Source organism: Botryllus schlosseri, chromosome 14 (assembly GCF_051294905.1).
Source record: "Botryllus schlosseri isolate E-star chromosome 14, Bs_hap1, whole genome shotgun sequence".
NCBI classification, from domain to species: domain Eukaryota; kingdom Metazoa; phylum Chordata; class Ascidiacea; order Stolidobranchia; family Styelidae; genus Botryllus; species Botryllus schlosseri.
This window is the reverse complement of record NC_137249.1, coordinates 23,075,668-23,102,037: the sequence shown is the minus strand read 5'-3', so window position 1 is coordinate 23,102,037 and position 26,370 is coordinate 23,075,668. Positions and strand designations below refer to the sequence as shown.

General features: G+C 42.2%; 2 protein-coding genes and 1 long non-coding RNA gene across 3 annotated transcripts in view; 2 read left to right on the top strand and 1 right to left on the bottom strand.

Annotated features, from left to right (window-relative positions):
• Positions 1–26,370, bottom strand: part of LOC145456251 (uncharacterized) — a 248,805-nt gene that overhangs the window by 204,333 nt on the left and 18,102 nt on the right. The window lies entirely within an intron of this gene.
• On the top strand, positions 16–1,861 carry LOC145456501 (uncharacterized). Its single transcript, XM_080334616.1, has 2 exons — positions 16–1,261; positions 1,513–1,861. Exons 1-2 carry the CDS (start codon positions 747–749, stop codon positions 1,688–1,690), a joined length of 693 nt encoding a protein of 230 aa, XP_080190742.1. The 5' UTR covers positions 16–746; the 3' UTR covers positions 1,691–1,861.
• On the top strand, positions 4,861–7,999 carry LOC145456132 (uncharacterized). The gene is made up of 2 exons (XM_080334193.1): positions 4,861–6,815; positions 6,886–7,999. Exons 1-2 carry the CDS (start codon positions 4,979–4,981, stop codon positions 7,899–7,901), a joined length of 2,853 nt encoding a protein of 950 aa, XP_080190319.1. The 5' UTR covers positions 4,861–4,978; the 3' UTR covers positions 7,902–7,999.

The following is a 26,370-nucleotide window of genomic DNA, read 5'->3' as shown; positions in this document are numbered from 1 at the left end:
GTGTTGTGAAGTTAAAGGGGCACTGCGCTCAAAAAATGATGTGGTCTCAAATTGAAGAGTAGAACGAAAAAAAATTTTTGGCCGCAGCCGTTTTCTTCAGAACGCCACCGTAATGGAGCTGCAATTTATTGAAATTTCCAGAGTTGCAGCAGTCGCGGCTCCGGATAATCTCTTAACCCGTTACATGGCACGATGACTTCATCGTCGCACTTGCTCGACGCGATTACGCAGAGGACCAACTTTAGATAGTTGTCAGTCGATGTTATGAATGACTCATGTCTTGCACACCAAGGCGGCGCTCAACGTACAGTGTTAGGTCAGGAGGATTTGTGTCTGGAGCTTGTCACGACTCTATAGTATTTGCCAGTTGAATGATACTGAGATGCCGTTACAGTTGTATATTGATGCAGATACAGCTGTCATTTTCAAGATGTATTATTGACTGCACAGTGCACAACCTTTGGAGTAGTGGTCTTGCGGAAGAGACAGACACATGATATTTTGCATCATTTACCCATGGCATAGCAACTATCTTGATACGGTCTTGTTTACTTGTTCAAGACACAGATGTATAGATAATTAACACGAAAATTTCATTCTCATCAAAGTTCCAATATTGTTGTGGAATTTTTTGTCGTAACATTGTTGTTCTCAGTTTCACAAACGAATCTTCTGTCTCCATCAGTTCATTCATGCAATTCCTTTGACACGTAGATATCGTAAAATTTGTTAAAATTATTAATGGTATGGAAGAAGATCTTGTTGATGAATTAACTTCTGATGAAGATACAGATGTAGAAGATTTCGATGATATCACGATATTTGGTGAGAGCCTGCCGTATCAATTCGAGCCACAATATTCAGAGGAGGAATTCGCCCGTCTTGTTGCAACTCAAGAAGCACAAACTCATGTCTCTCTAAGTATTGTACCTGTGTTTCTTGAATGCAATTTATCAATCTCATTGTATTGGTCAAAGGAATCGTCAGAAAACCAGAGTCAACTTCGGACACTTGACAACAATGAATGGTGCAGTTGCTTGAACTGTGCATCCATGACAAACCAGAATGAACGCGTCTGCTGCAGGGAAATACAACAAATAATGGAGCTTCTGGGGAATGGAGGGTCGACTTGCATAACAGTACATCACGATTTTCTCGTACATATACATCCCTCCATTCTTGAAACGTTTTTCAAAGTGAACAGGAAAAATTGGAATAATAACAATCAACCACATGGTCCTGGCAGAAAGCTTTCTAACAAGTGGGTCCTAGAACATTTTGTTTGTGTTGTTTAGTATTGGACCTATATGTATGCGACAGGGTCTTGGGACTTATGACATGGTTCCTGGATATAAACGGCAATCTCCTGCATTCTTTACATTTTCTCGCATGCTTTTATATAAATGCCTACACTTTATAAATTGGGAGCATTATACGGTCATATATATGCTGCTATTACTTTTCAGCATTACTTTTATTGCTGCAATATACTTTGATATTTTCCAATTGCAGACAATATCGCTTGGTGTCTTATCGACACATACTGGAATGGATTATTGATGGCGACGTTTTGGGTAGCAAAAACAGGATGCCCTTGCCAGCCTGCATCGTGACTGCTATAAGGAAAAAGTACCCTAGTGATGATGGACTGTATGTCGGTTTCAAATGGCCGATAGAAAACGAACTGTGATTGATAACACTGCGGCTATGCTATATGAGTCGAAATCAGTTCTGTTGCTGTATTATTACACAGTGAACTGGAACTGTTTGCATTCTATATTCCACGAATGCCTGCAGTGCCTGATACATCAAGACTACTTTGCTTACTCGTTATTTATTAAAATAAATAATAAAAAAGAAACATCCGAGGACTTTATTGCCAGGGTATTACAACGTGGCAGTCAGGCAGTGTGGAAGAATGAATACAAATAAATTGTTCTATCCTTCTATCCTCTTGTTCTATCCTTACTATCTTGCTAAGGATACAGACAAGTGAACACACGCGTCTTTTACATCCAAGATATTGCTATTTACAGAATACCGTGCATACTTCAGTATCGCATCAGCTCGACTCCCAGACCGTCACATGTGTACTCCACAGGTGACCCACTAGCGAGATATGTCATGCAATGAACGTAGTGAGTACACAACTCCTCCCCCCCTTAATGGATGAGAAACCAACAACAACCAAAACGAATTAAAAATAACCACACAAGCAAGCATTTACAAAGCAAAACCAACGCCCACTGGTGACAAACTTCTCCGACAAGAAAAAAAAATTCAACACAACGAGATTCAGTCACCAGACAAAAATCAGAGATTCAGTCTTTCAGGAGGTTTACAGATCCTGCCCGATCTGGTAACTGTAGAACTCCCACCCGTAGATGAAGAAGGAGGTCCTCGTACATCGTCATTCATCAGTTCAATCTCACGATCGGAGGTAGAGCCAGGAACTTGTTTCTCCTCTCTCGAACTGCTGGACTCCGGAGGAGTAGACTCGTAAGTTCTTTCTACATTGTCCACTACCGGTTCTGGAATGTTTTCCATTTCGTCACGAACAATCTGTTCTTCTTCGACTGTATAGCGAGGTCGAATATGATCCCAATGTCGTCGGAAAAATCTTCCATATTTCAGTTTAATCCTACAACATTGACCTTCACATGCAGTAACTGTACTGAAAGCCAACAATCTCAGTAAGGTAAACAGGATCTCCAACTTTGAAAACCCGATTTTCTCTCGGTTTAAATATCGTACTGGGTTTCGAGAACCGAGATGAGGAGACCGCCAAGTCCAGGTGAGTCCTGATTTTTCGACGATACATCATTTCCGATGGCGTTTGACCAATAAAACTGTGAGGTGTGACCAATAAAACTGTGAGGTGTATTCCGATAACAGAAAAGCCAACGGTGTAAGCGCACTTGCAACGGCGCTGCTTTTTGCTTCTTCAAACCAAGTTTACACTGTTTTACCATGGACTCTGCCTGACCGTTAGAAGCAGGGTGCCTGGGAGGTGAAAACAGATGTTTAACCCCATTCAACTTCATGAACTCTGCAAATTCCGATCCAGCAAAACAGCCCGCATTATCCGTAACACATACTTGTGGTAGACCAAATGCCGCAAAACCACCTCGCAGACTGTTAATAGTCTCTTCTGCGGTAACACCATTCGTTATATAAGCTTCCGGCCATTTGCTGTATGCATCCACTGCTAGCAACAGCATTTTTCCATCTACAGGACCACAATAATCCAAATGAATTCTTTCCCAAACAGCATCGGGGTATGACCATGAGCTCATAGGAACCTTGGCTGCATACAAATATATTTTTCTGCTTTATCTTGGCCGACGAGATTCCTATGGCACTAAACCACTGTCGTCTTAGTGCAATTTCAGAAGGAATCTTATGAAGAGTATGCGATTCGTCATTCCTTTTGACATCACACGATGTAACGGCACAACTTCTCCATGTCATTGCAGCTTGCTATAATGTCAATGTATATTCTATATACTATTACGAAGACTCTGAGTAGAGCAAGACAATAACGTAGACAAGTGCTTTTCAACCTTTTTGAGCTCCATTCGTACTTTTTTTTAATAACAATTTAATTCGCACCAGCCAGCTGGAATTTATTACACAAAAAGAAAATGAAAAGCTTATCACTTTTTGTATTTGTAGACCTTCCTGTAGGTACAGAGCGTCATTATTTCACATTTAGTGATTCGTATTGCTGATTAATCAAATACTAAAATCACTGCAGTAGAAAAATCACAGATATCGCACTTCCGCTGTTCTCAAGGTCTTCGTTGCTTTTTCTGCGGGTATCGTGCAGTTATTTCTTTCGAAGCTTAAAGGGCGAACCCATGAACAATATTCACTCGCAACAATATCACTTTCCACTAAATCGACGTATTATGTCAACGCTATATGAATGTGTGCCGAAATTCCAATACTTCGCATTCAAATCAACACTGGCATCGCACACTATTTCCTATAATGTAGGGTTATCATATTTTGGATTCGGGAAAGGAGGACGTTCGCACAAGTACGAACCGTCATACAGGTTGAAAAGCACTTTATTCTGTGGCCGTTTTTCAGAGAAACAGTAATTTCTTATCCACAACACGAATACCACCAGTCAGGGTTCCCCATGAACATGACAAAATTCATGACATTCAAAATTGGTGGTTCAGGTACTGTGGGAAAATTCATCATCCCTAACCAAAATCCAAGGGCACGCAAACCTAACCTGAGCCCACAACTCCGCAGCTGACCCTAAAACATATATAATATATTCATTATATTGTAATGTTACTAATCCCCAAGCCATAATTTTAAGATACTCTCAAACCCTCATCTTATGATTCTCCAACCTGAATGCGAAACCAATTATGACCGCTCTGAATTTTGAAATGTTCAGAGGGCACACTAATTGGTGATGGTAATGTTTTATACATAACATAAGAATAGGACATGATCTATTCCTGCCCTCAAGAAATAGAATACACTAGGCCCGATTACTAGAAAAATCTAGTGACTGAATATCGTCCGTGGAACGCCGTATCTACACCACCTTGGCGTGTTAGACATATTTGCTTCAGAACATCGGCTGACTTCTATCTAAAGCTCGTCCTCTGCGTGACTGCGTAATCGCGTCGAGCAAGTGCGACGATGAAGTCATCGTGCCATGTTACGGGTTAAGAGATTATCCGGAGCCGTGACTGCTGCAACTCTGGAAATTTCAATAAATTGCAGCTCCATTACGGTGGCGTTCTGAAGAAAACGGCTGCGGCCAAAATTTTTTTTTCGTTCTACTCTTCAATTTGAGACCACATCATTTTTTGAGCGCAGTGCCCCTTTAATATGTATAGTATTCGTGTCATGTTAGATCAGCTATCACCAGGGAAGTCTTATATGGTGCTGATAATGTTCATTGCCACATTTTCTTGCAGCACTATAATGTAAATGCTACAGTATAAAAATGGGTTTTAAATGTTGCGTTCCGGGATGCAGATCTGGTTACACAAAGACAAAAGATGATTCAGAAGGCAGCAGCAGCACTGTTGTTTCATTCTACAGCTTTCCAAGTGATCCTATCATGCGGAAAAAGTGGATTATAGCAATCCCAAGAAAAAGTTTGGCCGCTTCATGTTCACAAAGAGTTTGCCGGCTTCACTTTTCGGATGATGATTTCGAACATTTTTCATGTGACAAGCAGTCTAGGCGCATCAAACGTCGGGGTTGTGTAAAACTATCGAGATTACGCCTCAGATCTACTGCTATTCCTCATATTTTCCCAACATTGCCCAATTATCTAACAACCTCGAATCCGAGACCTCGAAGCAGCAACTGCTGCTCATCTGCTCGTCTCTCCAGCGAAAACGCCCGCATAGCAGAATGCAATGATAAGTTTATTCAACAAGAATGTGTGGTTGATCTTCCCTCTTTGAAGGAGAAGTTCCAGAATGAGCATCTCCCTGCAGGATATGTCTTTTCTGCTGATGATGAGACGTTACAGTTCCATCTTATAACTTCGGAAAAAGATATTCATCATCCACCTGTGCTGACAGCCTCTGTGATAGTAACGAAGGACATGAAGATTCATTCATTCATTAAGGGTGTCCCTGTTCAGCCTTCCAATTATGAGGACTTGTTGAATGCAAGTTACGTTCAGAAGACATCCGAATTGAGCAACGTTCTTGCTAGATGCAAGTCATTATCCAATGGTGACAATAATTTCAACCGCATGGAATTGGCCATATCTCTATTGGAGGAGTACCTGACTGCGTCGTCTGCAAAATCTGAAGATTTCAACCCAATGCTGATCAGATTTGTTATTGAGCAATTGTCACTCAGTCAAGTTACCCCTACTTCACGGAGGTACTCTACAAACCTTCTAACCACTGCTTTCATGTGGAAATTTACCAGTCCAGCTCTCTATAAACAACTGCTGAACGTTTTCGCTTTGCCTTCAGTGCGCCACCTGCGTAGACTATGTGAAGATATGACAGTGACGCCAGGCAAACTTGATATGAGTTATTTGAAGGAAAGGACTAAATCTTTATCCGAAGAAGAAAAAATTGTCACCTTAATGATAGATGAGGTTTACACAGCACAGCGCGTGGAATATACAAGTGGTTCTTTCATTGGTTTAACGGAAAGTGGGAATACCGCCAAGACGGTTCTAACATTCATGGTGCAATCACTTTTCGGGAAGTACAAGGATGTGGTTTGTCTCATTCCGGTTGACAAACTTGACACTAAGACGCTGCGAACATGGTTTGATATAGTCATGGAAACGATCAACGATATGCTACTGGTGACAGCAATATCAACGGACAATCATGTCTGTAACCGGAAATTGTTCATGGATCTCTGTAATGGAGAACTTTGTCACAGCATCGAACATCCTCATCAACCAGGAAAAAAATTATTCCTGATTTTTGATTTTACTCACAATTTCAAAAACATCTTCAACCATTTTGTGAATAAGAAGCAGATGCATCCCCCTGTTAAAGGCAATGAGGATATATTTGATGGGCCATGCCATGCAAAGTTCCTTCATATAAAAAACCTCTATGCTCTGGAAGAAGGCAATACATTGAAAGTTGCACATCAGCTCAAAAAAGTATCTCTTGACCCTAGCAGCATTGCTCGAACTTCGCCCCAGCACGCTTTGAGCGTGTTTAGCGAATCAACGGTACTGGGACTAAACCACTTCGCAGAGGATGGACATCCAGAATTTAAGGAAACTTCACGATATGTTGAATTCATCCTCACCATTTGGAATATCATGTCTGTTAAAAGCCCAACTAAAGGTAAGTTACATTATACATGTTTCTCGCTGTAAGTTGACTTCAAACTAATGCAACAAAATATTCGTTTCAGCCCTGCGGAAGAGGAATTCATTTTTTACGCCACTGCGCATGGGTGAAGATCATCCCGGTGTTAACTATTTAAGAAGAGCCATATACATTTTCAAGGATTGGCAAAAATCGGGCCGTGCTGGTCTCAGCAATGAAACATTCATGGCCTGTATTCAGACAATGGGGGCTGTGCTATCGTTGACAGAGTATCTTCAAGCAAACCACAATGGGCAATATTTATTATCCGGAAAAATAATGTCGGACCCGATCGAAGCCCGTTTTGGGATGTACCGCCAGAGCAATGGCGGTAATTTCTTCATGTCCGTGAAGCAATTGCTGCTGGCGGAAAAGAAAATCCGGTGTTTAAGCCTGTTGCGACAGGACAGACTGTCCGGAGCAATCGCCAGTTGTGAACCGGGCGAGGAAGATGCATCAGCAAACCGCGAAGATTTCCAGTGGCTTGCTGACTTTATGCAAACTGCTGACACGGATGATGTGGACGATACTGATGCATCTGTTGTATTCTACGTTAGTGGGTACATTGGTCGCTCAATTTTTCGCCGTAGGAATTGTGACGACTGCAAAGGCATGCTTATATCCGGTATTAATAATGCTCCAGATCTTCAGGGCGGCATTCCTGAGAAATATAAAACAATATTTCTCATAGCAAATCGTGGAGGACTTGCTGAACCGACTGAAATTTGCTATGCTATTACATTATTGGCTGTGCAGTATTTCTCAGCTATTTCAGCAGTTGAAGATACATTAAAAAAGCTGATGTGTTGTATGAATCAGCGCAATGTTTTCTTAGATGCAATGCGTCATGTTGTGTCTTCTTCTTCTGTTCTTTGTCGCCTAATGGAAATCGAATGTAAATCTAGTCATTCGAACTTCAATCTTATTGTGCAAAGTGCTTTCAATTGTTTTGCAAAGAATCACCTCAAGCGTTTGAATAGCAAACCGATGCTTGAGGAGGCACCGAAGAAAAATTTTCGCAAGATCCGTAAACTGACCTCAAAGGCTTCTGCTAAATGCTAGGCCAGTGTTCGATTTCCCATTTTGACGTCACCATCACAACTGTGACATCCTGGTCATCATTTTTTATGTTGTTTCCTAATAAACATGAACAAAACACATGTCCTGGATGTTTTCTCAGTACTTTTTCTAGGTACATGGTTGCATCGACATCGGCCTGCTATCGGTCAGCCCTTAAAACCGTGTCCCATCCCGTAGTTCTAGATATCCCTGAAATCAACTATGATTTTTGCATTGTGATCTAGTTCAACATTGTGACGCAACAAACTCTCTGGATATTTCTGAGCCGCATAGTCTCGTTTTGCCAGACAGTCTTGTTGCGTCAATGTTCTTAAACAATAGCTAACCTTCCCAGGACTCTTCCATGAGAGTTGGTAATATTAAAGCCACCTGAAGTGACAAAAGTCCTCCGAAAATATATCGGTAGACTGAGGATAAATGATAGTCGGGCTACTAAATAGAATGTGTTGAGAGACAACACAGGAAACTCCTGGAAAAGGATCGTGAAGAAAATTCTTTCCGCCATGAGATCGATGGCACTGGCGAAGTGATCTCTTTTCATGATGCATGGAAGCCGGTTCGGCCCTCCAAAGATTTTGAAGCTCAGAAAACCTTTTTTGGATGACTGGCAACATTTTTTCCCTCAACGGCTACTGTTGATCGCGATATTTCCCAGATTCGCTGGGCGAGGAATGAATTTAGGAGAAACTTAGTGGACCTGAGTTTGGAAGCACTGTTACAGAGCAAACGATTTAAGTCTATTAGTAGTTATATGTTTGGGCGGAATGTGCCAAAACACGATTTAACTTAAACAAACAAGAATTATCAATATAATAAGTAATTAAAGATTTACCTCATTCTCAGTTTTGCAGCAATACTCGAGGGGAATTCCCTTCTGAATGTGCGGCAATTAAAAAAGGGGGGATTGACGCTAGAGAGAAAACGAACAAAGAATCTTGATTGACCTTTGTACTCAGACATGAGACTTGAGTAATTCTACTTGTACTTTTCCACTCGCCTACTGATTCTGCCTCGCCTGACCTCTGGACACGAGACTTGCGTATTTAGTATTTTTTATATTTTCCCTCGAACGACAATGGATCGGCTTTTAATTTCAATGGTATGCACGCCGACGATACGCTCGGCTGTGCAAAGCGACGCCCACGGCCTGTGTCATACTGGAATCGTACTCTGCTTATTGATCGAGATTGTAGCAGGGGAGATGATCTGTTATGGTTATAAATATACGTGTCAACTCGAGTTCTCGAGAATATGAAAAAATACCCATGTAAATAAAGCCCTCGCTATTGTTACGTGTCACAGAGCACGGATCACGTGTCGACAATCGCTCGAAGCCCGTCAACTGGTATTTTGATTTTTTGTTGACTTAAATGGTAAGGAGAAACGATCTGCCAATTGTTATAAAAATGTGTGTTATTTCGAGTCATATCGAGAACCAGAAACAATGACGTGTATTAGAAATGTGTATTAGGCGCCCCCGACATAGATTAACTTAAATAAAGTAACATTGTGAATAAAATAAGTAATTAAAAAGAAATAGCTGATTCTCAATTTGGCTTACATCAACGTGTTAATTTCCGATATTACGTACCTAGTAATTGGTGCAAGCAACAACTGCTGTTCCACAGCTTTACCGCTTTCTAGCGTCTTCATATAAGACAGACAGCCCCAACCATACAATGTATTTATGATGGGTTCTTTTTACTGCTTCACGTCTGGTCAATCGTAATCATACCGGTGTCTGTAAATGATATATAATTTACCGCGGCATATTATTTTTGCATGCTGTATAATGTACATGATGTACAACTTGAATCGATCAGTTGGCGAACTAATGCTTTACCCGTATGTACGATATATATCGATCGCGAGCTCACCACGCACTTGTCGTTCGAGAGCGACTAATTTCGCTATAGACAATCAGTTGTGTACGCGTGTACCGTAACATATCCTCAACACTTGTTATACCAACACCTCCACGCATATTTACAATATCATACTAAGGATATATTGCTTCGGCAGCTACGCACTGTCGTTCGAATTCGACTAATTTCGCTGCAGACAATCAGTTGTGCTCACGTGTGCCGTAACATATCCCCAACACATGTTATGCCATATTTGCAGCATCATACTACGGATATATTAATTCGGGCGGAATGTTACCGTCAGAGAATTGCTATGTCACTTCTTCGAGCCTCGCATTTTCCGTTCCAACTCGGTAACTGCGAGTACGATGTCAGATTCAGTGGTATAGTGACGAATCAGGATAGCTCGCTTCGTCGGGGATCAGTGGACTTACCTTATTTTGCTGAAACGCGCTCGGTTGCGGTGGTGCAATAATGGGGGATGAATTGTGTCAGATCATACGTGATGCAATCTAGCCTACATTCGGTGAGGTGTAAAGATGAGTGAGAGATTTCGAAATCTGACTCCACTCCGACTCGGGTTGCCAATTCAAAGTCCAAAAAATCCGGCTAGCACGTAAAGTCCTGTTATTTCCACATGTTGTGAGGGCAAAATATAGCATAAATCCGACACTCAAGGCCATTTGGCTGCATCCAGCCCGGCGATAGCTCGCTTCACCGGCGATCAGCTGACTGACTTTATTTTGCTCGGTTTCGGTGGTGTAATATTGGGGGATGAATTGTGACGGATCATACGTGATGCAATCTAGTCTACCTTTGGTGCGGTGTAAAGATGAGTGAGAAATTTCGAAATCCGAATCCCCCCGCCCCCCGACTCAGGCAGCCAAATTGGGGTTAACCCCGGGCGGTACGTAAAGTCCTGTTACTTCCACATATAGGGAGCACGCAAATCAGCTGTGATCAATCAAGCGTGACACAATCGATGTCAGTCATCAATCCGCCTGTTTGACAAAACTCGCGTTGTCGGGTTGACAGCAATACAATGCGATACATTTGATGTCCCCGTCGACCCTCCCATTTTAATGGGGTTACCATACGGCCTCATTCAAGGAAGCATATGTCCTCCTTTTCCCAGATATGTCACCCAATTCGCCCAAATGTACTCTCTTTCTGTCAATTTGTCTTCCTTGTTAGCTTAACATATCAAAAAAAACACCACGAGTAACGCAAAAGGTGGGCTTAGATTACAAAAGTCGGGTATTTACGTGGCTAAATCGGAAAAATGACGCTATGATGGTATTGTGCAGGCTATTACGTGGATACGGGGGCCTGTGTAAACATGTATATGGGAAGAGTAAAATCGCCCCAAACTACCGTTACATGAAAAAAGATCGAGCGCACTCGACCATGTCGGGGTATACCCACCTTAGTACAGCCAAATGATCCAATGTCGTACCGAGAATGGCCGGGGTGGTGGTACATCATTCTCACAAGACGTACTTTGGAATGCGTGTGAAATCGTCATCGTCCGCTACTCGACTAAAGCAGAATATAGCTTTGAAGTACTCAAGTAGAAGTAGTTTTAAAAGAAATGTCGGTATCGTGAAATCGCTTTCTATCCTAATTATAAAGAGTAGGTCCCCATAAAACTATCGAGTCAAAATACAGTTTCGAAGCGATCCGGTAATTTGTAAATCTTATCTATGGGTTGCACGGTGTGTTCATTGATTAGAGAGAAGCAGACACGGGGGTGCCTGTATAACAAGGCTGTTCTCAAATCCACATTGTCTTCGTTATTATCGGGGAGATATGGCTTTGCAGTGACATTGCGGTCGTTTAAATATATTGGTTATATACGATTTATTCCTCATATATGGGGATCAACGGGTGAATAATGTATCGATTCAGCAATTCGGGCCGCCAAGTACTTAATTTTCTTATATCCGGCCCGCCGACTGAAGGAGTTGCCCGCCCCCTTGTATAACACATATGTAAATGATACAATAGCGACAGCTAGCGGTTGTCAATCATCCATAAATATACAGCTAACCAGTAATACAGCCCTCAAGGATAAACTAGGAATATCTGTGTGAGTCGCCTCGATTGACCAATGCGGCAAGTTTAGACACGTAAGTATTTTGAGGTGTGATATAATCCTAGTAATTGTACTATATTTTTCCATGCACACATACCACAATCGAAAACGGGGTTCGTCCATCTGATCCCCGGCGTTTACATCGAACAAAAGTATCGGGTATAAGTGACCATGGATCTACGCCAAGTCTCCTCACCACTTTTGAGTAGATATTTGGAAAGACCGGCTCGTGATCACCTCCATACAATGCATATTAGTGCTGCGTGCAGCGAAACTTTGTAGCGACCTATCTGCGGGCTGTCCATGTGTTGTTAGTGCAATCGTGTTTAACACAGCAAGAACGTAGTCATTTGAGGACGAATAAAATCTTACCCCACAACGATACCAGCTTTACACCCCTCAACGACTCCAACGGTATGTATTTATGTGGATTTCATATTTTTATGAAAAAAAGCTAATCGTCCACAAGATACTTTTACGGGCCAAGGTGCCATCCTTTTTGGTAGAGTTGTTAGTATTGTAACATGAGCTATGGTCTTTTTACATTATAGGTCTAAAAGGGTAGGGGAATTCGTTAGTGATACACCCGTCTGACGGTGGGGTATTCGACAAAATGACTCTGTTTGTACTACATCAGTGGTTCTTAACCTTGCCCCCAGCGCCCCCCAGGGGGCGCTGGCGATTTTGAAGGGGGGCGGAAACGCTTAGGGGGCGATATGGGGGGCGCTGGCCTCAGGGGGGCGGTATGGGGGGCGCTGGAGAAATATGACTTCGCAGTAGATGATGTGGTGATAAGACATATCCTTAATGAGTATTCAGAGCAAATTAACACCGAAAACAATCTGAACTCCAGAAGACGAATTCCATTTAGCAGGGAAAAATTATATGTCAGTGAAGAAATACCAATCTGAAATCGTGTGCGTCTTTTAGTGTAGTACGATTGGGCGACAGGGATATTCCTGTTGGGCGATATCCCCGTTGAGCGATTCTGTATTTTTGATATTGCAGACAGGGGGTCACGAAATAACATCATGCATTGAAGTCATACCAACGGGTTCGCCCGCCCGAATATGTTTAATTATCAGTAATGGGCCCTACAGTTTCCAAGAAACTTCACAATGTTCGCTTAAGTTTTGATGAGTCTGCGCACACTCAACAACTCACTGCGCTGACCCTTGGACAAAAGTGCGTATCGATTAAAAAAAGGTAATAACTTCGGATTTGCTGTGCGCAGAGACCGTGTCAGCACTGCGCACGTGCGCCGCTTAGTGGGAACATTGCACCTCACTCAGATCTACCGGTAAATGTGTTTACGTGAGCAGAGAGAGGATAAAAATTAATCTCAATTTACATGCAATTCCCGATAATATTGACCAATTCAATCATTAATCAGTTAAATTTTTCGCGCTTCGCGCGACTAGGCGATGATAGCTGCCTCAATAAATGGACACCCAATGTAGATACCTAACAGACTTTCAGCAAATAGAGGACAGCCTAATGGGATTCTGGGAGTGAAGTCCCCCGGAAGCTTGGTTTATCACCCGATTGGGGCCCAGGACCAACGTTTTTTGTTTGGGGGGGGGGGGCTGGCTGACGAAGTGCTGTTACGGCCCTCGTAACGACTAATTGTACCTGCGGGCTCGCCCGAATATGTTTAATGATTAATTACGTGCCCGTTATCTTCCTATACAACAGCTCACTCAGTTTATCGCGACTTATATATTAGGGTGGAGTGAAAAATGAAAATTTTTGAATTTCAAAAAAGGGTCTTGATATGTGGTGCCAAATTGTAAACAAATAAATTCTATCATAATTTTGGGTTTGTACACCCTCTAGTGGTCGTGCAATTTCACCGAACGAGCCAAAAACAGCTAATTTCGCCATATCTTGATCATCACTTACACTAGAAAGTCAGTTTTGGGCTTAAAAGATGCAGAAGCAACATGTTTCTATCTCACTTCCATAGAACGTACTCTTAAAATTGAACAGAAAAAAAGTTACAAGCAAATTTCTGATTTTATAGGTAAAATTAAGCACTGAAGCAGTGGGTAGGATGTCAAAAGCGTGTAGTGATTGATCTTATGACTGAGCAACATACCCTATCAATTAGAACCACTTTTCAAAACTTGTTCAAACAAATGAAACCCCCTCCAAGCATAAATAGGGCTCGGGCATCAAATAGAGACTGCTAAAACTGTATTTAAAACAGCGTCCATTGGTAGTGCAGCGTCACGATATCGTTAAGTTTATAACAACGGCCCGCATGAGATTTCTTACCAAAATGCTGTCGTAGGGTTTGTATCATATTTGTCACAAAGCTCCCGAATGAAAGCACAAAAATTGAAAATACACATTCAAAACACAAACATCAATTCTATACTGGAAACAGAAAATTTTTGTAGCAGTATCATATGAGTATCAGTGTGCACAAACATTAAAATCATGTTTAGTATTGAAAGATTTCATCTGCTTTCAAGACTTCAGCTTTCGTCTGATGAGGCTATCTCTACGTTTAAATCCTGAAACATGGGTAGATGCTTCAGTAACCACATTTTAATGTCTTTCCACTGCCTGGTTGTGGCAAGGATGACTGAGCCCTAATGGTGATGATCTTAGGTTTTCCACCTCCACATCTGACAAGGTCGTGATTGCAGGCGGGTGTTCAATATCTTTGTGGTTTAAGTTGACAATTTGGTGGAAAGATTAAGCCTTGATGTTGATAACTGGAATTTGGAAGAAACTGATGCTCAATGTCGCTGTTTTTAGGTTTGGTGTCATTTATATATCTTCTTTCAAATTCATAATTGGAATTTGGTACGGTGTGGTTGTTCTGCGCATAGCTGTAATTTTGTTAACTGTATATCTTCGGACGTTTCCTTCCTCGTCACCAAAGCATTCCCAGCAAAATATTTTTTGGATGTTCCAAATGATCATTTATTGGTAGCAAAGATAGTGCAAGGGAGTGAATTCGGGTATCAGTCAGCTTTGTGACACGGGAAACTATATTGTGGAAATTTTTAGCACCATCTGCAATGAAAATGTGCATTTTTATTTCAAACCATGACGGAAAATAGACCTCCATGCAAAATTGAGCAAGACAGTTCAGATTTCTCGATGGACGACTCTGTCCCACACAGTACTTTGAAATTTGAGATGCGAGAGTCAACCATATTGAATGAACGATGGGCCCAGCCTCTAAATATTGCAGATCTGGTTCCAATTGACGACTTTGAAGGAGGATATACAAATGGCACCAAACCCTAAAGCAGCAACATTGACACCAGCATCAGATTCTTCCAAATTCAAGTTATCAACATCAATATCTTTCCACCAAATTGTCAACTTAAACTTCATGAATATTGAACAGCCGCCTGCATCGCGATCAAGACCTTGTCTAATCACGGGCTGCGAAACCTTTGATCATTACCATTAAGGCTCAGTTATCATTGCCACGACCAGGCAATGGAAAGACATGTTACAGTGGTGACATAAGCATCTGCTCAATGTTTCAGGATTTAAACGTAGAGATGGCCTCATCAGACAAAAACTGAAGTCTTGAAAGCAGATGAAATCTTTCAATACCTAAACATGACTTTATTGTTTGTGCACACTGATACTCATGTGATACTGCTACAAAAATTTCCCAATGTTTACAAGTTAGTAAGGGGATTATCATAAGATACCAGTCAGCTCTCGAGATTACCGGAACATGGCCTGATATCCTCGAGGTGAAATCAAAGTAGCTTTATGTCCATTTTTCAAAATTTTGAGATCCATTTTTCAAATTTATGGAAAATCAAGTTTTTGTAAAAGTTTCATAATCTTTCGGACATATCTTGGTCCTGTTTATGTTTATCACATTGTTTCAAAGTTGATCATGGCCAGGACATGACAGAAAGAAAAACCACTGATACTCATATGATACTGCTACAAAAATTTTCTGTTTCCAGTATAGAAGTGATGTTTGTGTTTTGAATGTGTATTTTCAATTTATGCGCTTTCATTCAGGAGCTTTGTGACAAATATGATACAAACCCTACGACAGTATTTTGGTATGAAATCTCATGAGGGCCGTTGTTATAAACTTACCGATATCGTGATGCCGCACTACCAATAGACACTGTTTTAAATACAGTTTTAGCAGTCTCTATTCGATGCCCGAGCCCTATTTATGCTTGGAGGGAGTTTCATTTGTTTGAGAAAGTTTTGAATAGTAGTTCTAATTGATAGGGTATGTTGCTCAGTCATAAGATCAATCACTACACGCTTTTGACATCCTACCCACTGCTTCAGTGCTTAATTTTACCTATAAAGTCAGAAATTTGCTTATAACTTTTTTCTGTTCATTTTTAAGAGTAAGTTCTATGGAAGTGAGATAGAAACATGTTGCTTCTGCATCTTTAAAGCTCAAAACTGACTTTTTAGTGTAAGTGATGATCAAGATATGGCGAAATTAGCTGTTTTTTGGCTCGTTCGGTGAAATTGCACGACCACTAGAGGGTGTACGAACCCAAAATTATGATAGAATTTATTTGTTTACTATTTGGCACCACATATCGAGACCCTTTTTTGAAATTCAAAAATTTTCATTTTTCACTCCACCCTATTATATATATGTAATTACCATACCTATTCATTCATGCATTACAGAAAATTTTGGTACCTAGGGCGATCAGGCCACACAAACTTTGCTGACCATCGAAATCACGATAGGGGGTTCGAGGGGGTGAAGCCCTCAGAAGTTCGGTTTACCACGCTATGGTGCGCAAGGCAGTCGTTTTTAGGGGGTTGAAGAAGTGCTGTTACGACCCTCCCTCTTACTGATTGTCTTTATTACATTGCTTACATTATGAAGTTGGGGGAGGGGGGCGCTGGAGCACGATAATTTTTGAAAGGGGGCGCTGGACGAAAAAAGGTTAAGAACCACTGTACTACATAAACGATGATCACACCGACTGGCTCACTTGTCGTACGAGTACTTGTAATTTCGGTGTGACGTGCGCAAATCAGCTGTGATCATTCGAGTGTGACGCGATCGAGGTCAGTCCTATCAGCTGTTTGAGAAAACTCGTATATTCAGTAAGGTTGACGGCAATGCGATATATTTGATGCCTCATTGATACTAATGGGGGTTGCCGTACGTCCTCCTTCTCCAGGAAGATGTCCTCGCACAAATGTACTCCTTTTTGTGAATTTATCTCCCGTTTCAGCTTAAAATACCCAAACAGACCATGAATAACGCGAAATGAGGAACCACGAGAGACAGGTTTCACCTGAAACGGTTGAGGAGTAAGTTAAAAACGACTTGGGTATATAGCACAAGTACCGAGTACTCGAATCAGTAGCGTGACACCATTACTCACCCAAGTCCACAGCACACAAACCGAAGAAATAATATACTGATATGGAAATAACCAACAATATTTCCCGCCGATATGTGTTAGTGCAACTCTATAGTCGAGTCCATCTGGCTGCGGCTTGCAATTTGAAAGAGTTCGAAAAACCAGGGTGGTACCAAAAACGTGATATTGTTTTATGTGTTTCAGTGAGGGCAGGCGCCGACATGCTATTTTGTTATTCTCTCCCCATAGCATGAAAGCAGGCGTTGAGGTGTCCTCACAAGGCCACTGCGAGCGTAAGTCAAGTCAATCTCACTGTTTGGACTGCTAATGCCGCATCGTCGCAATAATGATCACTCGCTTGTGTGTAGAAAGCAGAAATTGGCGCCTGGATTATTTGTACGACCTCATTGTTTTTGATAAGCTTACTAGAGCGGGGAAGCCGCTGTCAAGTCGGGGAATTAGTTGATTGGTGTTCGTTATCTTGTTGGTGTTTTGATATTCGTTGGAGCGTGCTTTCATGCTTTTTAATATTTTCGTTATCAACTAGGGTGGTCATAAATAGGCCTGGAACAGCTGATTTAGACCTTGATGCGTTCAACACAACACGCGTGTAAAACATTCTATTCCGGGCCGTAACCGATCGTTTACCGCACCTTCTACATGATAAACGTAGCTTTTTTCCCACACGTAACCCCATGACGTGCGAAAACACAGTGGTAACGTACCTTCTTCGTTGTTATCTCAACGTCACGTGACAGCGTATGTAGCCATTGTGATGTGGTACCCGCCCACACAGCGTTGAACGCGATCCACGAGGACCCCCACTGCGTGCCATACGTTTAAATAAATATTTCTACTCGTTACCGACACGTAGTGCGGGTACAGAAGTGGCTACACAATTGGAGTAGCCAATATAAACCGGGGCTTATTATTAGTAATGAATCGTGTTTAGTTGCTGTCGGTGTGTATAGTTCAGCCTATACGCGTGGGACATCTACTTGTCTGAGTTCTACTTACAGACACATAATACCCTTTTAACAATCATAAACTGGTGATCGGTTGTGGTTACATAGGAAAAAACAAATAAGTGTACACAAATTCCGGTGTAATTAACAATGCTTCTCGTATAGTTGAGCAATGAACAGCCGTGAACGCTTATATGTATTTTCTCTACAATCAACTTGATACAGATATTGTGACTTACCAGACTTACGCAAACTACATCCCCGTCGCAATAATGTTCACTCGCTCATGCGTAGAAAGCAGAAATTGACGCCTGGATTATTTGTACGACCTCATGGCTTTGGTAGGCTTACTAAAACGGAAAAGCCACTGTCACATTGGACATTAAATTGGTTGATGTTCGTTCTCTTGTTGGCGTTGATATTCGTTGGTACGTGCGTTAATGCTTTTAAAATTTATGTTGGTTTCTTGGGTGCTCATCAATACAGTGTTGAACGTGATCTATAAGGACCCCACTGCGTGCTATACGCCTAAATAAATATGTTTACTCGAGTTTGCACCCGGTGTGGAGCAGTGAAGCGGGTGAAAAATGTGAATTAGACAGCACAAACCAGTTGATTACACCCATTAATATACGAGGAGTTGATAAATTCTGTCAAACACCATAGCACATACTCATAACTAGTGACTTTTTGAATGGATGTTATTTTCCCAAATCAACCCGCACTCTGTATATAGTTTCACACACCTCACACTCGAATCTTTCTACTCCAGTGTGCGTGGCCAAATGGACTTCCATCGTGTATTTTCGGGCAAAAAAACGACCACAGACTTCACAATCGTATGGTTTCACACCCAAGTGTACAGCCATATGGGCATTTAGGTTCTGTTTGGCAAGAAACCATCGTCCACATACCCGGCATGCATGCTCTTTCTCGCCAATGAGCCATAGTAAATGACTTTTGAGGCTGCATTTCTTTGTGAACCCCCGCGCACAAATACGGCATTGGTGAAACTCCATCGTACTATAAATATTTCCTGGAGGGTGAGTAATAACGTGAGTAAGATAAAAATTCAAAGCATCTTCAGTTTGAGCGTGGACAAAGCATTTACTTATTTTCGAATCAGATAGATGGGTACACTATAGAGAGTCTATACGAATAAGCCTGCATGTCTCTGAATGACTACCTCAGATATAAAAAATAGCTCGATCATTTCTCAATGTATAAAAACACTTGGTGATTCGTGATCCACCATACCCGGAGAAGGGGGCACTATGTTTTATATATAGATCACGGACATAGGAAAAAATCATGCTTTATTCAGAATACAGACATAAAAAATATGTTTTGTCAAGGTCTACATTAACGGGATACCGGATGCCTGGAACATTTTTTGTAGGTCGATACGATCTTGTATCAAGTTGATATTCCCAAGTCATTCAGCGCGTTGTTCTACAGGGGTTTCCACATATATCCCAAATCCTTTGTCTTCACTCGCTCGTTTATGACCCTGTATAAGCAGACAAAATGGTCTGTCTGCAGCGATAGCCCGTTAAATTAGGCTACAAAGCTGGGAAAATGTTACGTGATAAGCTCACTCGTAGCGCAAGCCTTTATCGTGTTGGGATCCCCAGGTCATTCGGCGTGTTGCTCGGTAATAGGTTCCTCATATATCCTAAATTCTTTGTTTCACTCGCTGGTTTATGGTCCACAATAAGCAGACAAAATACCCCGACCACAGCGATAGCCCGTTAAATTAGGCCACAAGCTGTGAAATGTTGTGTGATATGCTCGCCCGCAGTGCAGTGCACACAGTCTTTCGGTACAGCCGATAATGCGCGTCCCCCAAACACATATCTACGGGATGGTGGGAAAACTCGGGACATAGCTTATTAGTAATTTTACCGGATGACGTATTTTAGCACCGGTCGGTTTTAATGCTTTGCCGTGTTTTGTCTGACGAGTGTAAAATTTCAACTAGATGTACGCTGTACAAAGTGTACACTGTACATACCACCGACCAAGCAACAGCGTTCAAAGTACGTTTAACCCAACGAAACACCGCTAATCACGTTACTATTTGAAACTATGTACAGAGTGCGGGTTAATTTGGGAAAATAACATCCATTCAAAAAGTCACTAGTTATGAGTATGTGCTCGCTATATGTGGAAGTAACACTCCGCCCGAATTAATATATCCATAGTATGATGCTGCAAATATGGCATAACATGTGTTGGGGATATGTTACGGCACACGTGAGCACAACTCAGGCGCGTATCCAGAGCGCGAAAAAGGGGGGAGGTTTGCGTTACGAAATTGGCTATTGTGACGTCATCATCACGATCAGTCGTCTCCACACCATAGCGAATATTTAATATATTATAGTTTAATAATAAACAGAGATTTGCGGTGAGTGGGAGATGTACGAATACGATACGGACATTGCCTGAAAATCGCGTTTCTTTTACGGTATGGTTGAAAGAAATTCGTAAATGCTCACATTTAGTCATGAGCCGGCAAACGCCGCCCGTCTTCAAGCGCCTAGTTCCGGTCAGAGATGCGCGATTTTGTTGGGTTTTGACGATATTATGCGCACGGTCGGTAGTATCGCAGCGGACGAACAAGCGCGGAATAGGGCGGTAGCATAAACGAGGGCGATCGCCACAGAGAGGTGTGGTGTGAACAGTGTACGTCGTACACGAATGTGTGCTTTTCGATGGCTTTACTAGCCGTACGGCTGAGCGTGTAGTACGCGCGAAGATAATTAGACCTTAATTGCAAGCACGCAAGTCACTCAACTAATACAGAGTACACACTGGGATAATAACTTGATCGACAGAGAAACTTGTCAGCCGATATAATTAGGTTAACTTTACTACTAGGCCTACTCAATTCTCCCGTTCAGCGACAACATAGGCCTGTATTTGGACGACAGCAAGCCACCTAACAATCCAGAACGTGGATTGCTAGGCTTGTATTTTGAAATGTGAATGTCAATCCTAGGCCATTTCTCGCCAATAATCGCGAATACAATGTGGATTTGAGAATAGCATTGTCGTACTGGTGCCGTCGTGTCTGCGTCTCGCTGATCAATCAACACGCCGCGTGCAATTCTTAATTAGGATTTCATGGCGAGCAGGTGCAGCGAATTCGCGAGCGATGTTGATTGCCGACAACTTCGTCTTTCCAATTACGTATCGCGTCGGCCAATTAGATTAGATTTTCCTAAAATGCGTCTCTCGTTTTAGCAAGGCGAGAGAGAAATCGAGGGAAGAAAGTTGAGAACGTCGGCAATTGCCACAGCTGAAATGTAGCTGAACAAGCGCAGAATTCGTATGGAATTAGCAAATTATAATGACCTATTTTATCCTTTCGACTAATTCGGCGCATAATTCCGATATTTTGTAGGGGTGTTAGTCCCCTTAAATAACATTAAGACGCCATATTCGCCTTTTCATACGTAAAAACGAATATGTTAAACTAATAAATTAGCAAATATTAGAGGCTATATTTGACATCAATTTTTATGATTTTGAAAAGGGGGGGTTCCGACCCCCTAAAACCCCCCGCCTGGATACGCCACTGGCACAACTGATTGTCTGCAGCGAAATTAGTCGAATTCAAACGACGGTGCGTAGCTGCCGAAGCAATATATCCTTAGTATGATATTGTAAATATGCGTGGAGGTGTTGGTATAACAAGTGTTGAGGATATGTTACGGTACACGCGAACACAACTGATTGACTATAGAGAAATTAGTCGCTCTCGAACGACAAGTGCGTGGTGAGCTCGCGATCGATATATATCGTACATACGGGTAAAGCATTAGTTCGCCAACTGATCGATTCAAGTTGTACATCATGTAAATTATACAGCATGCAAAAATAATATGCCGCGGTAAATTATATATCATTTACAGACACCGGTATGATTACGCTTGACCAGACGTGAAGCAGTAAAAAGAACCCATCATAAATACATTGTATGGTTGGGGCTGTCTGTCTTATATGAAGACGCTAGAAAGCGGTAAAGCTGTGGAACAGCAGTTGTTGCTTGCACCAATTACTAGGTACGTAATATCGGAAATTAACACGTTGATGTAAGCCAAATTGAGAATCAGCTATTTCTTTTTAATTACTTATTTTATTCACAATGTTACTTTATTTAAGTTAATCTATGTCGGGGGCGCCTAATACACATTTCTAATACACGTCATTGTTTCTGGTTCTCGATATGACTCGAAATAACACACATGTTTATAACAATTGGCAGATCGTTTCTCCTTACCATTTAAGTCAACAAAAAATCAAAATACCAGTTGACGGGCTTCGAGCGATTGTCGACACGTGATCCGTGCTCTGTGACACGTAACAATAGCGAGGGCTTTATTTACATGGGTATTTTTTCATATTCTCGAGAACTCGAGTTGACACGTATATTTATAACGATAACAGATCATCTCCCCTGCTACAATCTCGATCAATAAGCAGAGTACGATTCCAGTATGACACAGGCCGTGGGCGTCGCTTTGCACAGCCGAGCGTATCGTCGGCGTGCATACCATTGAAATTAAAAGCCGATCCATTGTCGTTCGAGGGAAAATATAAAAAATACTATATACGCAAGTCTCGTGTCCAGAGGTCAGGCGAGGCAGAATCAGTAGGCGAGTGGAAGAGTACAAGTAGAATTACTCAAGTCTCATGTCTGAGTACAAAGGTCAATCAAGATTCTTTGCTCGTTTTCTCTCTACACTCTAAAAAATCAGGTAGATTTACTGGGATTTACTCTGTAAATTTTGCAACGAATTACCGGTAGCTGCCAATAACTGTGTGCAGCTTGTAATTTTACATTTTGATATGTAATATTACCTCGAAGTAGCTCTAAAGTCAAGTTACCAGAATTTCTTCGCAAAATTACCGACAGTTACTGGTTAGTAAAGTTTACCAGGCTATTGGCAAAATTGATTAGCTGGAAAATCTCTGCAGCCAATGTATACGTGGAACTGAATGTTACTGATATCATTCTCGTGGTGATTTGACCTGATTCAACCTCGTTCGCGAGACTGGGGTCTGTCATACGGAAATTTTTGGCCCCAGTACCAATTTCAGTATAGTACATAGTAGGGTAAAAGAAACAACTGACAATCGTAGATAGCGACTATATTATATTATAAGGCTGTGGCTATACGGCCGGTCTCGCTGGTTACATTCGTTGTCACGGATAGGACTGATGAGTTCGAATATCAGTTTAAGATGTATAATATTGTTTGGGAAACTAGAAATATCAGCACCGCATGCTAAGTTGACCAGTTGTTAATGGCGAACAAGTCGAACTGTATTAGCTTACATTAGGTTACCGTTACGCGTTACTGATTTTTCTGAGATTCGTAGTAAACAATCAACGCACGACTGTGACATCACAGGCAGCGTCTGGTTAAGTAAGTACGGTAAGTAGTGACAACACATAGAATAAATATCAATTTATATACGCAATTAGATGGGAAAGAAAGGGACTAGATGTAGTGATAAATGTTTCGGATCACATGAACTATACGCCGTCACTTCCCGTACACAGGGAACACGAGTCAAACAATGAATCCCCATGTGCATTAATGATCCCCCATGTACCGCCTTTTCTTCAGATGCCTTTTTCTTTCTGCATTCTCTCGAATGTCATCGAAAATGTGCTGACTCAGCGTATTTCTAGTTACGAGGTTTGAGTTTTATCCGTTTACTCCCATTATAGAGAAATTCGCACATCTCCATAATGTGCACTTTTCTTGCCTTATAATCTCAGCAGGTATGGGCCCCTTGTATTCCCTCAATTTTTCAATAAAAAAGTGCTGACTCAGCGTATTTTTAGTTACGAGGTTTGAGTTTTTTCCGTCTACGCCCATTACGTAAAATACTTCACTTGATACCTATTACAACCAATGCTTCGTCGGGATTATTTTTGTGCGCCTGATACATATCACAAAGTCATTCAACGATTTACCAATGTTACAGCTACACACTTCACCACTTCCCTATACAAAATAGGTATATCCTGTATTTACAACTAATTTTTAAGAACCCAATCTCTAACCTTCAAATTCTGTCATTCTCTGTTGTGTTTCGTATTACTTTTATCGCCATCCATTGCTCTGCCCCGTTTCGTCTTCTCATGTTCCTCATGCGACTTAAGGTACTACGTCGACGACATTTTATATAACTTACCCATGTTACAATCAACGGAGCAATCAACCCTATTACCGCCACTACTTCAGCCACGTGTTCCAGGGTAGGTATCACCTTCGCACCTTCAATACTCATCCTATCGATCAAGGACAATCCTCTTACCTTATATTCACCTTCCATCATCACCAGTTCGTGCAGCCATTGAGTATAGTTGTAGTCAACGAATTATGTGGCCATCTCCTCCACGGTGGGTCTTGATAGTCGGGAACATTCAGGTACGGATGTTCCCACCCCTGGGTTTTTCTGCCCAGACAGTGGCAATGCGTCAACCGTCGTTGACGTCAAGGTAATGGTCATCAGCTCGACACTACTCGTGAATATGTCGTCCTTGTCGTCTCCTGATGAATACAAAATGGACGTTTCGGTACCTACCTTATGGCCGTCGTCCATAGTTCGGTAGTACGTTCCGATGCCGCTCCCGCCGTCATCCGAGAAGTTCTGCAGAGCCTCCTTAGTGGTAACCGGATGCACTCGCGTTTCTGTAGGCGTTTCACCCATGATTTTCGTCATTCCGTCGGTTTGGTTTCGCGCGCGACGAGTTTGCAACCGTTGCTTCCCATGAGTCGCATCAGTTGGTTTGACATTTTCATTTTGTCCTCTTCTTTTAACCATCGATTTCAATCGTTTAAAGGTTTTCGTCAGTTTGAGTTTTACAAAGCATGTCCACAGGTTTAACAACAGTAACCGGTGTAGTCCATTCCACTTGTCTTTCTTCAAATCTAAGAGGGAGAGTACTTCTCTTCCTTGAGCTCCTTTCAATGCCATCGCCTGGCCCTCCCCCTTCAAATTATAAGGTCCAGATACAAATGGTTTGGTCGAAGGGTCCTTAAGTTCGATGCCGCATCTGTATGCCATGGCTTGTGGGGAGCCGAGGTGGCCCCGCAGGTCCTCGAGTTCGGACGCAAACGGCGCGTAGACGGCTTTCCAGACTTCATCAGAAATAATGGTATTTTCTGGAGTCGTCAGGTCAGGAGGTTTGTACGGGAGTTTGGCCAGCGCTACATATTGTACACAAATATCTTCAAGTTCCGTCATGACGCTTGAGTTAGTGTCTTTATGGAAAACATACGCAGTAACTGGTCCAGCCATGGGCTGGTATGAGCCTCGTGATGATCGAGGTTTTGGTGTTGGTGGAGAGAGGGTGAGGTCCTTCGATGTAGGCCTCTGATCTCGGCGCGTGCCCGCGCCTACCGTCACGCTGACGGACTCCTTTTCCGCCGGGGACCCTATTTCTGGGGTGACGTGCATCTTAAAATCCCCAGACTCCTTGTCGGACATGACTGGGCGTGTATTCGGTTGACCGGCAATAGCTGCTTTGTTTGAACCTTCTGGGAAAGTACTCATAACTGTGGCTGTCGTCATGCATCTATGGGCCGAATCATTACAGTTATTCGGACAAGTGCATCCACGAGAGCATTTAGGACCAGTTTTCTCGTGCAGGTCTTTATTTACGCCAGCGGGCATTCCACGCTCGACGTCAGCTGTAGCTGTCGCCATGCATCTATGGGCCGGATTTTTACATTTATCCGGACAAGTGCATCCGCGAGAGTTTTTGGGACCAGTTTTCTCGTGCAGGTCCTTATCTACGCCAGCGGGCATTACGCGCTCGACGTCTTTATTAACGGTGTCAGCAGGCATTCCTGTCTCGACACCAACAGTTTTCCCTAGGTTCTAGGTGACGTTAGTTGCGATTTTCAACTCGTCGTTCGCACCAGTGGCGATTTCCATCTTGGTACTCGCGCCAGCGGTAATTTTCCGCTTCACGCTATCTTGGTTTGCAGCATCCATCAACCCATCGTCGGTTGCAGTGTAGCTAATACTGCTTCCGACTTCGGTTTCCTTCCATTGATCGCACGGGTTCTCCTCATGTAGTGTTACTAAAGACAACTCTCCATTTGGGTTAGACGGGGTTTTCAATCGCGTAGCTATGCTTGGTAATTGTTGGAC